This window comes from Hyalella azteca, unplaced genomic scaffold (assembly GCF_000764305.2).
Source record: "Hyalella azteca isolate HAZT.00-mixed unplaced genomic scaffold, Hazt_2.0.2 contig15734, whole genome shotgun sequence".
Taxonomy (NCBI): Eukaryota; Metazoa; Arthropoda; class Malacostraca; order Amphipoda; family Hyalellidae; genus Hyalella; species Hyalella azteca.
In genome coordinates this window covers 1-15,238 of record NW_025945574.1, presented here as the reverse complement: position 1 = coordinate 15,238, position 15,238 = coordinate 1, and the positions used below count along the sequence as shown (strand labels likewise).

General features: G+C 39.5%; 1 protein-coding gene across 1 annotated transcript; it reads right to left on the bottom strand.

Annotated features, from left to right (window-relative positions):
* Positions 1-1,222: 1,222 nt before the first annotated feature.
* Positions 1,223-12,629, bottom strand: LOC108676283 (ribosome quality control complex subunit NEMF; the record flags this gene model as incomplete). The annotated part of the gene is made up of 8 exons (XM_018164343.1): positions 1,223-1,327; positions 2,596-2,758; positions 4,826-4,894; positions 6,378-6,574; positions 8,154-8,291; positions 8,958-9,135; positions 10,272-10,442; positions 12,479-12,629. Coding segments are annotated over 8 exons (1,172 nt in total), but the record flags the coding sequence as incomplete, so codon positions are not given.
* Between the last annotated feature and the right edge of the window lie 2,609 nt (positions 12,630-15,238).

The following is a 15,238-nucleotide window of genomic DNA, read 5'->3' as shown; positions in this document are numbered from 1 at the left end:
AAGTTATACAAGTTCATGGTAGATCTTCATTACAACTGAAATAAGTTCGTTGAGCACATCTGCGTTCAGCAGAACTCAATAAAGAACTGGGTATTTAAAATTATTGCGCCGAATTAAGAATTTTCAATGCAATAAATACTTATGCTGCATTGAATTATTTAACGTAGTAATTTTTGAAGGTTTTAAATTAGCTCTGAGGTAAATATACGGGTCGTTCGTCCCAACAGCAATACGCTCCTGCACGTATGACAGATTCACTCTTCACCGGCCCAAAGGTGGACGAAATTGTCCATACAAAAGTGAAAAATTCATCGTTAATTAGACAAAGTTTCACTAATTTCACTGAGTGACAAATCAGCAATGGGAGAATCTTATGTCAAATAATATTATTCAATATGGTAATTCAGAAATATTTAAATTATCATAACTATCATATATAATTAAATAAATTAAAGTATTGACAGGTATAACCTTGCCACGGAAGATTCCTCAAGCCTGAAGAGGAAGCCGAAGCAGCAGTAACACTAATTAAGTATAAGACTGATTAAGTCTTAGAGTTGTGAGTTGTCTATAAGTCTGAATTGTCTATATCGTGGCTTGTCTATAAGTCTAATTAAGTTAAGAGTATTAAGCAGCAGGACTAATTAAGAATAAGACTAATTAAGTCTTAGAGTTGTGAGTTGTCTATAAGTCTGAGTTGTCTATATCGTGACTTGTCTATAAGTCTCATTAAGTTAAGAGTATTAAGCAGCAGGACTAATTAAGAATAAGACTAATTAAGTCTTAGAGTTGTGAGTTGTCTATAAGTCTAATTAAGTTAAGACTAATTAAGCATTGACAAATATAACCTTGCCACGGAAGATTCCTCAAGCCTGAAGAGGAAGCCGAAGCATCGGCAGAACTAATTAAGTATAAGGACTAATTAAGTATAAGGACTAATTAAGTAATTAAGCAGCAGGACTAATTAAGCATTGAGAGGTATAACCTTGCCACGGAAGATTCCTCAAGCCTGAAGAGGGAGCCGAAGCAGCAGTAACACTAATTAAGCGGCAGGACTAATTAAGTTAAACTAATTAAGTATTGGCAGGTATAACCTCGCAACAGAAGATTCCTCAAGCCTGAAGAGGAAGCCGAAGCAGCGGCAGGACTAATTAAGTCTTAGAGTTGTGAGTTGTCTATAAGTCTAATTAAGTTAAACTAATTAAGCATAAGCAGGTATAACCTTGCCACGGAAGATTCCTCAAGCCTGAAGAGGAAGCCGAAGCCGTAGACGAGATGTGAGGGCGGCAGGAAGTTCTTCTTGCCCCTGACCATGAAGGCGCCTACGCTTTTTAAACATCAATAGATCAAGTTAAATGAAATAACGATTAAATATTTAATGAATATTTTATTGTACAGAGAAATATCGCTTTGCTGACAACCATTACTGAACAGGTTATGCCAATCGGCATGTGATGATTTTTGCATAGACTACATTTATATTATAAATACTAATATGAAGCAGATTTTAATTTTGCTTTGCTAACTTCTGGATAATATACCATTTGATATTCATGAGCAAAATGCACCCAGGTGCAGACCAACAGGAATATACTAATTACTAAACTTATAGACAACTAATTTAATTACTAAACTAAAAATTAATTTACTAAAAAAAATAATTACTAACTACTAAACTTATAGACAACTAATTTATACAAGTTCATAGCAGTTCTTCATTACAACTGAAATAAGTTCGTTGAGCACATCTGCGTTCAGCAGAACTCAATAAGGAACTGGTCTTTAAAATTTACCATGCTGAATTAAAAATTTTCAATGAAATACTTGTGCTGCATTGAATTATTAAACGTAGTAATTTTTGAAGGCTTTAAATTAGCTCTGAGATAAATATACGGGTCGTTCGTCCCAACAGCAATACGCTCCCAAGGAATTTAAAAGCAAAGAAAAGGCCAAGAAAATTCACCATATCGACATTGAATTTTCTTAGCCTTTTCTTTGCTTTCAAATTCCTTGTGAACTTGCGATATAAGCAGACTAATGATATAAGTACTTAATACGCTCCCTGCACGTATGAAAGATTCACTCTTCACCGGGCCAAAAGCGGTCAAAATTGCCCACAAAAAATTAAAAAAATACTTCGCTATTTAGACAAAGTTTCACTAATTTATCCGAGTGAAAAAATCAGCGTTGGGAGGATCTCATGCCAAATAATATTATTCAATATGGTAATTCAGAAATATTTAAATTATCATAACTATCATATATAATTAAATAAATTAAAGTATTGACAGGTATAACATTGCCACGGAAGATTCCTGGAGTCTGAAGAGGAAGCCGAAGCAGCAGTAACACTAATTAAGCAGCAGGAGTAATTAAGTAATTAATTATAAGGACTAATTAAGTAATTAAGCGGCAGGACTAATTAAGCGGCAGGGTTATTTAAGTTGAGACTAATTAAGTATTGGCAGGATCAACCTTGCCACGGAAGATTCCTCGAGTCTGAAGAGGAAGCCGAAGCAGCAGGAACACTAATTAAGTATAAGGACTAATTAAGTAATTAAGCAGCAGGACTAATTAAGCATTAGCAGGTATAACCTTGCAACGGAAGATTCCTCAAGCCTGAAGAGGAAGCCGAAGCCGTAGACGAGATGTGAGGGCGGCAGGAAGTTCTTCTTGCCCCTGACCATGAAGGCGCCCGTGGTGAGGNAACACAGCGCCATGATGCCCGCCTGGTGCAGGGTGGAGGGGGGCACGGTACCTGCAACACAGCGCCATGATGCCCGCCTGGTGCAGGGTGGAGGCTGTCTCTTATACACATCTAGATGTGTATAAGAGACCCATGCTGATGTCACCACCTTCTCCGCCCACGCTCGGCTGGTAGACCATAAATATACTTAGTTCGCATAGATATTGAGATCATAAACAATAATTTTCTCTGCCCACGCTCGGCTGATAAACATAATAAACAAACGGCTGATAAACATAATTAGTTCGCGTGGATGTTGAGATTATAAACAATAATTATGATAGTAGTTTATTCAATTATTATATGTTATACAAACTTACATGACATCAATATGCTGGAAAAAACGATCACGAATGCTGGAGACAAAATACTTGACAAATTTGCATAGAAATTGAATTAATAAATTGCATCATCAAGACATAATACAAAGCCGAATTTATACTTGCCGTGATCACAAGTTAAACAATTCTACCATTTTCCAATACAACGAGCACCATTTTTCGCATTAACCGCTTCTACCGAGGGAAAATTAATAACTTTGAAACTAGTGATATCAATGATTTAAATAAAAGACTTGAAACATTTAGTGCTTCAGTTTTGAAAACTGCAGCGTTATCAAGATAATTAAATGTATAAATAGGGGAAAATGTTTCACTTAGTGCTTCAGTTTTGAAAACTGCAGCGTTATAAACAGTTAATTGTCTAAATAGGGGAATAGGTTTCGTTTAGGGCTTTAGTTTTGAAAACTGCAGCATGACATTTACAAAAAATGCATTCGATCTAAGATACCTGAAGTTTATATGGTGCATCAATCAATAAAAAAATGATAACCGGTATTGGGTTTAAATTAAGAGAACATCTGAATTAGTCTTCATAGTCTTGTAGAGGGCAACGTAATATCTACAAGGAATATAATATAACGTAATATCTATAACATCAATAAAATACAGAAGCAGAAGGGTTACAGATAAATAGGAATTAGGCCGCCATACACTCAAAAAGCACGCGTTGTCACTGAGAATCATCGAGGGCGATACAGCTGATTCAAAAGAAAAGTTAATTTATTCAAAAGAAAATTTAAAGAAAAATTGCCGAATGCAGTTGCTGCAATGCATGAACTAACCAAAAACTGAATAGTATGCGTTTAAAAATTACTTTTTAAATAAATCACTTCTGAAGAATCCAGTGTCTTGGTTGTTACATATGTACAGTGAATTTCTAATTTTATTTTTAAATATTAAAAAAAAAAGTTTTCAACATTTTTTTAAGATATCTAAATTTTGTAAATTTTCAAAAAATTTTCTTCTGTCAATTGATTCATGCATTGTCTCCAACTTTACGCAAGTGTGCAAAATTTCAGATCGATTTGACATGATAGGTAGAAGTGTGTCAAATATCGATAGTAAGATTTGTAGCTGACAAAATTATTTTTAATTTTTTTTTAATATTGAAAAAAAAAAAAATATTTTAATTTTTAAAATCAATTAGTATATCAATTAATTCATGCATTGTCTCCAACTTTACGCAAGTTTGCAAAATTTCAGATAGATTGGAGAGGTAGAAGTGTGTTGAATATCGATTATAAGATTTGTAGCAGACAGACAAACATAAACAAACAACAAGAAGTGAAGTTAAAGAGAAGTGTTGTAATAAGGCTGAAAAGAATGTTTAGACAGAAGAAAGCATGGAATCATATTTCGCAGTAGTATGATAATTATATCACAACAGAATGGAAGATGTCCTCGGACCCACCGACATTAAGGCTCCTGAAGACGATATATCACAACAGAATGGAAGATGTCCTCGGACCCACCTACATTAAAGCTCCTGAAGACGATATATCACAACAGAATGTAAGATGTCCTCGGACCCACCGACATTAAGGCTCCTGAAGACGATATACCACAACAGAATGTAAGATGTCCTCGGACCCACCGACATTAAGGCTCCTGAAGACGATATACCACAACAGAATGTAAGATGTCCTCGCACCCACCGACATTAAGGCTCCTGAAGACGATATACCACAACAGAATGGAAGATGTCCTCGCACCCACCGACATTAAAGCTCCTGAAGACGATATATGCGCTTCGTCAGGTGGCGCTTGACGAGGAGCTCGTTCTGCTGCTGGTCGTGCCCCGCCAGAACTGCGGCAGGGGGGCAGCGTTAGACAGGACTTACTGATACTTATTTACTGATACATTCAGAATGCATTTACTGATATTTACTGATATTTATTGATATTTACTGATATTTACTGATATCAGAATACGTTTACTGATACATTCAACCCCGCCAGAACTGCAGCAGGGGCAGCGTTAGACAGGATGTGTGTTCGGGTTCGTAACTAACAATGCAGCTTAATAACAGGAGAATATTCTACGAGTATTTAGGTTTGATATCTTCCGGGGAGCCAATATGGTCTGTCTATCGATTAAGCTTGCATTTTTTGATGTTTAGACTGATCATGGCGCTGGTCTATGGATCGTTTTCAACGGACATATCGTGGAATAACATGGCCTTTTTACTTTATATTTTCTGTCTTTGATAGCTCTTGCGAACAGGGAGGCCGTTGGCTGAACTGTAACAAAAGTTCTATGCCTTCACACAATTGTTAATCAAGCATCGAGAGTATAGTGAATAAAGATCATCTATAACAAACAATAATCATCTGGAAATAATAGTTTGGTGCATTGAAGTAACCGTTGTCAATAATTTTACTGCAAGTGCTGAAGAAGTTTTAAGTAACAGATTGACAGTAGAAAATAGGGAAGGAAAAACCATACTTAGCAATTGTAGTACAGTACCTAGTGCACTTCCATCACTTTTTTTGAAATTACATAAAGACTATGAGAGGCAGGAGCCAGCAATTTATGGTGAGTGAAGCTAGAGTATAGACCTGTATTTTGCACGATTTAATTCAAGTTTAATTTAGCTAGTAAAAAATGGCATCATTTATAAAAAATAAAAGTGGTCTAAGTTACCCCATGTTACGGTATTCTTTGATATTTAGACTAATCATGGCGATGGTCTATGGAACGTTTTCAACGGAAACATGGTGAAATCACATGGCCTTTTTTCGCTTTAAATTTTCGGTCTTTAATAGCTCTTGCGAACAGGGAAGTCATTAGCTGAAAGGGAACAAAAATTCTAAACCCATGCGGCCCGCACAATTGTTGATCAAGCATCGAGCGTACAGCGAATACAGATCATTCATAACAAACAATAATCATCTGGAAATAATAGTTTTGTGCATTGAAGTAACCATTGTCAATAATTTTACTGCAAGTGCTGAAGAAGTTTAAAGTAACAGATTGACAGTAGAAAAGAGGGAAGGAAAAACTATACTTAACAATTGTAGTGCAATAATTGTAAATTTTTATGAACTATTTAATTATTAATTGAGATAAATCATCACAAATAGTTCAAGCGCCTAAATAAATAAGAAATATTAAGATATTCGCGAATGAACTCACTAAGTTAGATCTCAGAGCACAAGGATATATAGTCAATGCAATAAAAAGAGCATTTATGATTAGTTAACTCGGTTAATTTGTTATAGGCACCAATTACATTGGTGCCTATAACAATAAATAATGAGCTACCATTATTACCATTAGTATTACTCACCGAGGTAGTTCTCTGACGAGATGAACCACAGGAACTTCTCGAACCAGTGGAACTTCCTGAGCTTGTTGATGGAGGTGGTGGTGCGAACCTCCTTCAGCGTCTGGCGCGTCTTGCGGGTCGCCGACTTGAGGGCCGCGCTAGAGGCGGCCACCGTCTTCTCGACCTTAGACACCGCCTTCCTCCGGCTGTCGTAGTACCTGCGTAGGTAATAAATAAGTCATCCTCGCACGGTCAACCTTATACCACAGGGTCAACCTTATACCACAGGGTCAACCTTATACCACAGGGTCAAACTTATACCACAGGGTCAAACATATACCACAGGGTCAACCTTATACCACAGGGTCAAACATATACCACAGGGTCAACCTTATACCACAGGTTCAAACATATACCACAGGTTCAAACATATATATACCACAAGTTCAATCTTATACCACAGGTTCAATCTTATGTACCTATACCACAGGTTCAAACTTATACCACAGGTACCACCTTATACCACGGGTTCAACCTAGTATTCCAGGTTCAAACATATACCACAGGTACCACCTTATACCACGGGTTCAACCTAGTATTCCAGGTTCAAACTTATACCACAGGTACCATATTATACCACGGGTTCAACCTAGTATTCCAGGTTCAAACATATACCATGTATAAATGACCAACTCGCCAGAAAAATAGCCGCGGCAGGTAGCAAGCAAAACGCCAGTAGCCAGTTAATTTTACACTGATCTTCTTTTGTTAATTGAACATGCTATATGGTCTTCATAACTGTATATTAAAAGTTATATTGTCTACACAAGACACTTTACAATGCAGAGCCATAACCGAATCAGGGTCAGTAGTTACTAGCTTAATATAGGCCAGGGTCAGTACTATCAAAAAACGGTTAAATGCACGTAGCGGCATAACTACATGTAGCGGCCTAATAACGCGTAGCGGCCTAATAACGCGTAGCGGCCTAATAACGCGTAGCGGCCTAATCCTGTCTCTTATACACATCTAGATGTGTATAAGAGACAGTTACAATGCAGAGCCATAACCGAATCAGGGTCAGTAGTTACTAGCTTAATATAGGCCAGGGTCAGTACTATCAAAAAACGGTTAAATGCACGTAGCGGCATAACTAGATGTAGCGGCCTAATAACGCGTAGCGGCCTAATAACGCGTAGCGGCCTAATAACGCGTAGCGGCCTTGATTCGAGCGTCGGTAATTCCGACTTAAATCATATCAAACTGTATAGAACGCAGTCTGTGGGTGAATTAATTCGTAAATTAAGTTATGAAAGTTGGAGACTTAGAGTAAAGTGTTGAGAAGGCTACCGGAATTTGGGTTGAACTGTGCAAAACTTGTATAAGGTGCTGTTGTTCTCGAGACCGTGAGAGCGAGGGTTGTTTATAAATTGGAATGGCGAGGGCGTAACGGTGCGCAACGGCTGCGCATAAAAGGACTTAAAAATTGTCGCCAAAGGCTGTTCTGCGGAGGTGACCATCACGCAAGCACGGTCAGCAGTCGGCGGACTTTGTATAACGGCCGTGGCCGTGAGGCCGGCGGTTTTGCCGTTTTTCGAACACTGACGGTCCCGAGAAACCTAGACTTATCGAGGCAACTACGATTTNTACACGTAGCGGCCCAAGTACACGTAGCGGCCCAAGTACACGTAGCGGCCCAAGTACACGTAGCGGCTCAAGTACACGTAGCGGCCTAAGTACACATAGCGGCCTAAGTACACGCAGCAAGACAATAATAAAGCGACTAGGGCGACGGACTTGCGGGCGTTAGCGAAGGCGCTGAGGTCGAGGTCGATATCGACGGGCGTGGGGCGCAGCGTGTCGCTGTCGTGGCCCTCGAGACGCTCCTCGTCACTGTCCAGCAGCGCGTCGTCCTCGTCCTGGCAGTACGGGTCACTGCACAGCAACATATATAGTAATAATATACCTACTATAATAATTAGAAATATTAACTTATTGCAATAACTTTATCTATGGACCGCCAATTCGTTTAAAAATTTTTAAGTACATCATTCTTACCTCAAGGCCACTGCACACACCTGCTTCACATAGCATAATAAAATTTCAAGTAATCAGCCAATAATCCAACAGTTTTAGAACATTTCATTCTTCTGTTTTCACTACCAAGATCACCGCTGACTGCCATAAAAATTCGGCACTAAATTTGCACTATAAGGTGTTCCGGACACCTTATAGTTATGGACACCTTATAGTTCCGGACACCTTATTAAAACAATCGCTGCTAATATTTGCTGCTAATATTATCGGCTTATACTATCCCCGCGTAGATACTCTAATTCTTGATGGTGCAAAAAGTGATGTTTGTTCGGATGAAAAAGCACATAAGAAGTCCCAGCTCGTCCGGACGATGCTTATCCACCCCTACGACAATCAAAGGGCAGTAAAAGAATCCGAAGTATAACTTTACCTTATAGAGTATCACAACTTTCTATGGTGCACCTACCGGTAAGTCACTGTGTACAATAAAGAATGATACAGTTGTCCTATTTAGGTCCAGTGATTGGCTGACGGAGTTATGGTTCAAAATAATGATCTGAAGACCTGAGCATGATGGTGAAGGAGTTTGTCTCGAGGCTTAAAGACTTGATGGCGAGGGCGACAGGCTCGTTGCTCTCCCTGGCCTCCTGCAGCAGCTCCTCGATGTCGCGCCACGACAGCTGGTGCGCCAGCGCCGCCCGTAGCTGCACGATAGCCGCCTCCACCAGCGCCTGGTTCAGCTCTGCCCAACGCAGGGTATGGTTAGGACTTATATAAATGCTTAGGGGACATATAAATGCTTAAGGGACATATAAATGCTTAGGGGACATATCAATGCTTAGGGGACATATAAATGCTTAGGGGACATATCAATGCTTAGGGGACATATAAATGCTTAGGGGACATATAAATGCTTAGGGGACATATCAATGCTTAGGGGACATATAAATGCTTAGGGGACATATCAATGCTTAGGGGACATATCAATGCTTATGGAATCAATCCTCTATCTCAAAAAATAAATAGTAGGAGTAGGGGAGAGATTCCATCTCAACAAACACGTAGTAAACAGTAAACTGTTTGCTAACTATGAACTTTCTATCTAAAACACAATAATTAGATTGAATTTACACTAATATTGTAAGACAGCGCACACATTGGCTGTAGCTAACAATGATTTTTCACTAAGAAGTGCAATCACAAGATTGATTTTACCCAATTCCATTGAGACAACGCCCGCCTTGCCCGTAGCTAAATACAAGATATCTCTCTTCAGTAAAACAATTGTGTTGATTTTATGGTAATGCTGCAGCTAGCCAAGATATCTCTCGTAAATAAAATAATTAAATTGATTTGATCGTGATCCTGGAGCTAGTTAAGATATCTCTCCCAAATAAAATAATTGATATCATGGTAATCCTGCAGCTACCTAAGATATCTCTCATAAATCGCGATTTCACCGTACGATTTCACCGTAATCCTGGAGCTAGTTAAGACATCTCTCGTAAATAAAATAATTATATTAATTGTAAGGTAATCCAGCCGCTACCTAAAATATCTCTCGTAAATCGCGATTTCACCATAATCCTGGAGATAAGAATCCTAATCTCCCCATAATCCATAATCCTAAGATATCTCTCGTAAATCAAATAATTAAATTGATTTCACCGTAATCCAGCAGGTACCTATGAGCTGGCCCCGCTGGGTATCGCTCTGCTGGAGGCGCTGCAGGGCGCTGACGCGGCTGGCGTGGTCAGAGCGCCCCTAACCTAACCTAACCTACCTAACCTAATCCAGCAGGTACCTATGAGCTGGCCCCGCTGCGTGTCGCTCTGCTGGAGACGCTGTAGGGCGCTGACTACCTAATCCAGCAGGTACCTATGAGCTGGCCCCGCTGTGTGTCGCTCTGCTGGAGACGCTGTAGGGCGCTGACGCGGCTGGCGTGGTCAGAGCGCACGTTGTCGAGCTTCTTGAGGGCGTCGCGCTCCTGCTGCACCGCGCGTGACTGTAGCTTCTGAGACTCTATTTGTTGGAAGAACTCGTCCACAGCTGAGCCAGGGAGACAAGTGTTATCTATAGTGTGTTATCAAGACTGTTAAATATGAAGGAGACAAGCGTTACCTATCAAGAATGTTAAATATAATATAAGAACTTATAAGAAATGGTGAACTTTTTGGCTATTTTCTTTACTTTTAAATTCCTGGGATATATAATCCCCTTCTGGGACTCTATTTGCTGGAAGAACTCGTCCACAGCTGAGCCAGGGGAGACAAGTGTTATCTATAATGTGTTATCAAGACTGTTAAATATGATCCCCTAGAGGGAGACAAGTGTTATCAAGACTGTGAAATATGATCCCCTAGAGGGAGACAAGTGTTATCAAGACTGTTAAATATGATCCCCTAGAGGGAGACAAGCGTTATCGAGACTGTTAAATGTGTAAATAAGGGGACATGTTTCGTTTAGAGCTTCAGTTTTGAAAACTATAGCATGAAATTTAAAAATATAACTCAGTACTCATTGCAGTGAGTGACAGATAGCGTATTTATTCGTCGGTAAAAACGTGAAGTCACGGACGGACGGATGGACAGACATGGCGAGCACAATAGCGCTTTTTTCCATAAATGAGAAAATGCGCTATAAAGCATCCGATTTAAGATACCTGAAGTTTATAAGGTACATCAATCAATAAAAAATTGATCACTGGCATTGGATTTAAATTATGAGAACATCATAATTAGTCGTCGTATTTTTGTAGAAAGCAACGTAATATCTACAACATAATACAGCACTGAAACAGAGAAGCAGAAGGGTTACAGGACCTATACTTTCAAAAAAAGTTAAGAGATCGTAAGTTCATCAGCCAATCATTGACGGCTTTTCGAGCAAAATCCACCAATCATAGACAAGAAAATAGAGCGTAAGTACTTACGTTCACTATACTTTCAAAAAAAGTTAAGAGATCGTAAGTTCATCAGCCAATCATTGACGGCTTTTCGAGCAAAATCCACCAATCATAGACAAGGAAATAGAGCGTAAGTACTCACGTTCACTTAGCGAGTTTTGAAGGTATGGCCCCTGGTAAATAGAAATGACAAAAAGGCCGCCATGCACCCAAAAACACGCGTAGTCACTGAGAATAATCAAGGGCGCTATCAAGACAGCGGATTCAAAAGCAAATTTTAAGAATTGCTGAATGCAGTTGCCGCAATGCATGAACCAACCAGAACTGAAAAAGGCTGAGAAGACAGTATAGACAGGAGAAAGCATGAAATCATTTTTCGTAGTAGATGACGATAAATAGAAACACATGTCAGCTGTTAAAATCAATGCATTACTATACATTCATGTAACAACTACAGTCATCCTAAAAATTGACAGCGCACGGAATGCATTATTTTACATTACATACATTTTTGCAAGTCATACATTACATGTACTAGGTATTGCAATGCAATTAAGCTATAAAGCTATAGCTTAAGCTATTTTTAAGCTATAGCTATAGGTACTCTCAGACTCTCCCTCTGCCACATTGTAGAAAATTATTCTTTCGCTCCATCCCTCTGCTCCATCGTAGTACTTCAGGCCCTCGTAGATACTCTTCAGACCCTTCGTACTTCAGACCCTTCGTACTTCAGACCCTTCATACTTCAGACCCTTCGTACTTCAGACCCTTCGTACTTCAGACCCTTCGTACTTCAGACCCTTCGTACTTCAGACCCTTCGTACTTCAGACCCTTCGTACTTCAGACCCTTCGTACTTCAGACCCTTCGTACTTCAGACCCTTCGTACTTCAGACCCTTCGTACTTCAGACCCTTCNAAGATGTCCTCGCACCCACCGACATTAAAGCTCCTGAAGACGATATACCACAACAGAATGTAAGATGTCCTCGCACCCACCGACATTAAAGCTCCTGAAGACGATATACCACAACAGAATGGAAGATGTCCTCGCACCCACCGACATTAAAGCTCCTGAAGACGATATACCACAACAGAATGGAAGATGTCCTCGCACCCACCGACATTAAAGCTCCTGAAGACGATATATCACAACAGAATGGAAGATGTCCTCGCACCCACCGACATTAAAGCTCCTGAAGACGAGGTGTGGTCGGGTGGTGTGCTGCGCGAACAGCCTGGGGTGGAACTCATCATAGAGCAGCACGGTCTCTGTCCCGGCCTCGGCATCCACTCCACTGCGCCTCGTCTCTGAACGCTGCACTATAACGCCCTGTTGACAGTTATACAATATACAACTGATATACAATATACAATATCTACAGGTTACATCTCGAAAATACAGGTATACGCAGGTATACTACAGGTTACAGGTTGAAAATACAGGTATACTACAGGTTACATCTCGATATACAATATCTACAGTTGTATATATACCTACAATATACAACTGATATACAATATACAACATCTACAATATACAATATACAACTAATGATATTTGTGTTAACTGTTATACATTATAAAACACATATATCAGTAGTTGTGCACTATAACGCCCTGTTGACGTGTAAACTGTTATACATCACTACATAATCTTTCTGAAAATCATTAAATATTAGGTTTTGTAGAAAAGCAAAATATATGAGAACTTGAAATTATGATAAAGTTGAGCCCATTGCCGTGTTTAGGATATCAGAGTCAATAGCAGGTAGCAGACTACGGGTAAAATTTGTATGTATGACTGTACTGACAGAGCTGACACATGAGGGTGCTGACAGCAACATGGAGGGGCTTGATTAGTGTAGAAATTAGTAGGGATCGCAACTCTATTTGTATTATAGATTCAAGCCAACCGCCAGAGGGCGGGTCTACACGATAGAGCTGTACTATATAAAGAAGAGTCGCTGTAGTGAGAGTCAGTCCAAGCTTAGAGCCAGGCGAGCGCGGAATCAGTTCGAGCGCGGAGGATCTTGCAGCATTTCGTTTGGAACAGTGATTGTTAGGAAACCAATAGTGGTGTTCGAGTCACGTCGTCAAATTCAGACAACATCCGTTGGCCGCGCTGTATATCTCCAAAGGAAAACAACGACGAAGAAACAAGGATTCGACATAGTGAAATCCGAGGAGATACTACCAAATATCCGCTGAGATAGAATTTTACTCCGGAATATCAGCATCTACAGAAGTAACCAAGACCGCATCCCCCCCAAAGAACAACGACCACCAGAGAACGCGCATCGAAGAATTTCGATTGCAAATCTTCGTAGGCACTTTAGCCTTGGAAAACTCGCCGTCCGCTGCGCCGTGGCTCCACCGTCATCCACAAATTCCGGTGATGTAATTCGGGGAAACTGTTAGAAATTGTCTTATTTTCCGTAGAGACGGGGGTCATAGAAATGAAATAACCGGGTAGATATTGGTCGGGATAGGATCCTCTTGAAATAATACTATTTCTGTGTAATTCTGTCTGAGCTTCATATTTTTGTGTGAGAGTATAGGACTATATCCCGTGTAAATCGTGTTTTAGCTTCGCCGACTTGCCATTTGTATTAGCCTAGGTTCTCCTATAATATAGTAACTATAGAATTTATCTTCATGTGTTATCATTGCCCCCTTTGCTAACTAGTTCGCTGTTTTGACATGAGAACCGTATATCATCGTGCCGCTTACCGCCACTCTGGCCAAGCAACCTGACCAATTTCTAATTTGTTTCAGAGGATAGAAAATCGATGAATTAACCCAATAAATTTAGGACGAAAAGTTGTATTTCAGATTTAATCTCGTGGCAAGTTAGAAATGATTAAAGATCTCGAAAGAGGTAAATAATAGTGAGAATTAGGAAGTCTTCAACTTTATAACAAAACTATTCACAAGGCAAACTATTCAGGCTAACAGTAACATGGATGGTAAGCAAGTAACATCCAAGCAGTCACTTAGTAACTTCGTGAGTTACACTTACCTTGTTGTGGCTGGAGTTCGATGAAAATATATTTAGGGTAAACTTTATATTTATTTGCCTCATATTGATGGGATCTCATTGCCCATATTGATTGGATCAAGACTTGTCAACTATTTTCAGCGATTTTATACGTACATTTTCGCAACTGTGCACATAAATTATAATTTAAGAATAATTTATAATTTCCCAGCTAGCAGAGTGTGATTATTTCACATAAAGATTGCCTCTTTCAATCTTATGTATACCACAGGGTCAAACTTATACCACAGGTACAATCTTATAGCACAGGTTCAAGCTAGTATTCCAGGTTCAAACATATACCATATATAAATGACCAACTCGCAAGAAAAATACCCGCGGCAGGTAGCAAGCAAAACACAAACAGCCAGTTAATTTTCCACCGATCTTCTTTTGTTAATTGAACATGCTAAATGGTCTTCATAACTGTATATTAAAAGTTATATTGTCTACACACGACACTTTACAATGCAGAGCCATAACCGAATCAGGATCAGTAGTTACTAGCTTAATACTATAGAGGCCAGGGTCAGTACTATCAAAACACGTTTAAATGCACGTAGCGGCATAACTACATGTAGCGGCCTAACGCGTAGCGGCCTAATAACGCGTAGCGGCCTAATAACGCGTAGCGGCCTAATAACGTAATGTGCAGAGGCCTAATAATGTGTAGCGGTCTTGATTCGAGCGTCGGTAATTCTGACTTAAATTATATCAAACTGTATAGAACGCAGTCTGTGGGTGAATTAATTCGTAAATTAAGTTATGAAAGTTGGAGACTTAGAGTAAAGTGTTGAGAAGGCTACAGGAATTTGGGTTGAACTGTGCAAAACTTGTATAAGGTGCTGTTGTTCTCGAGACCGTGAGAGCGAGGGTTGTTTATAAATTGGAATGGCGAGGGC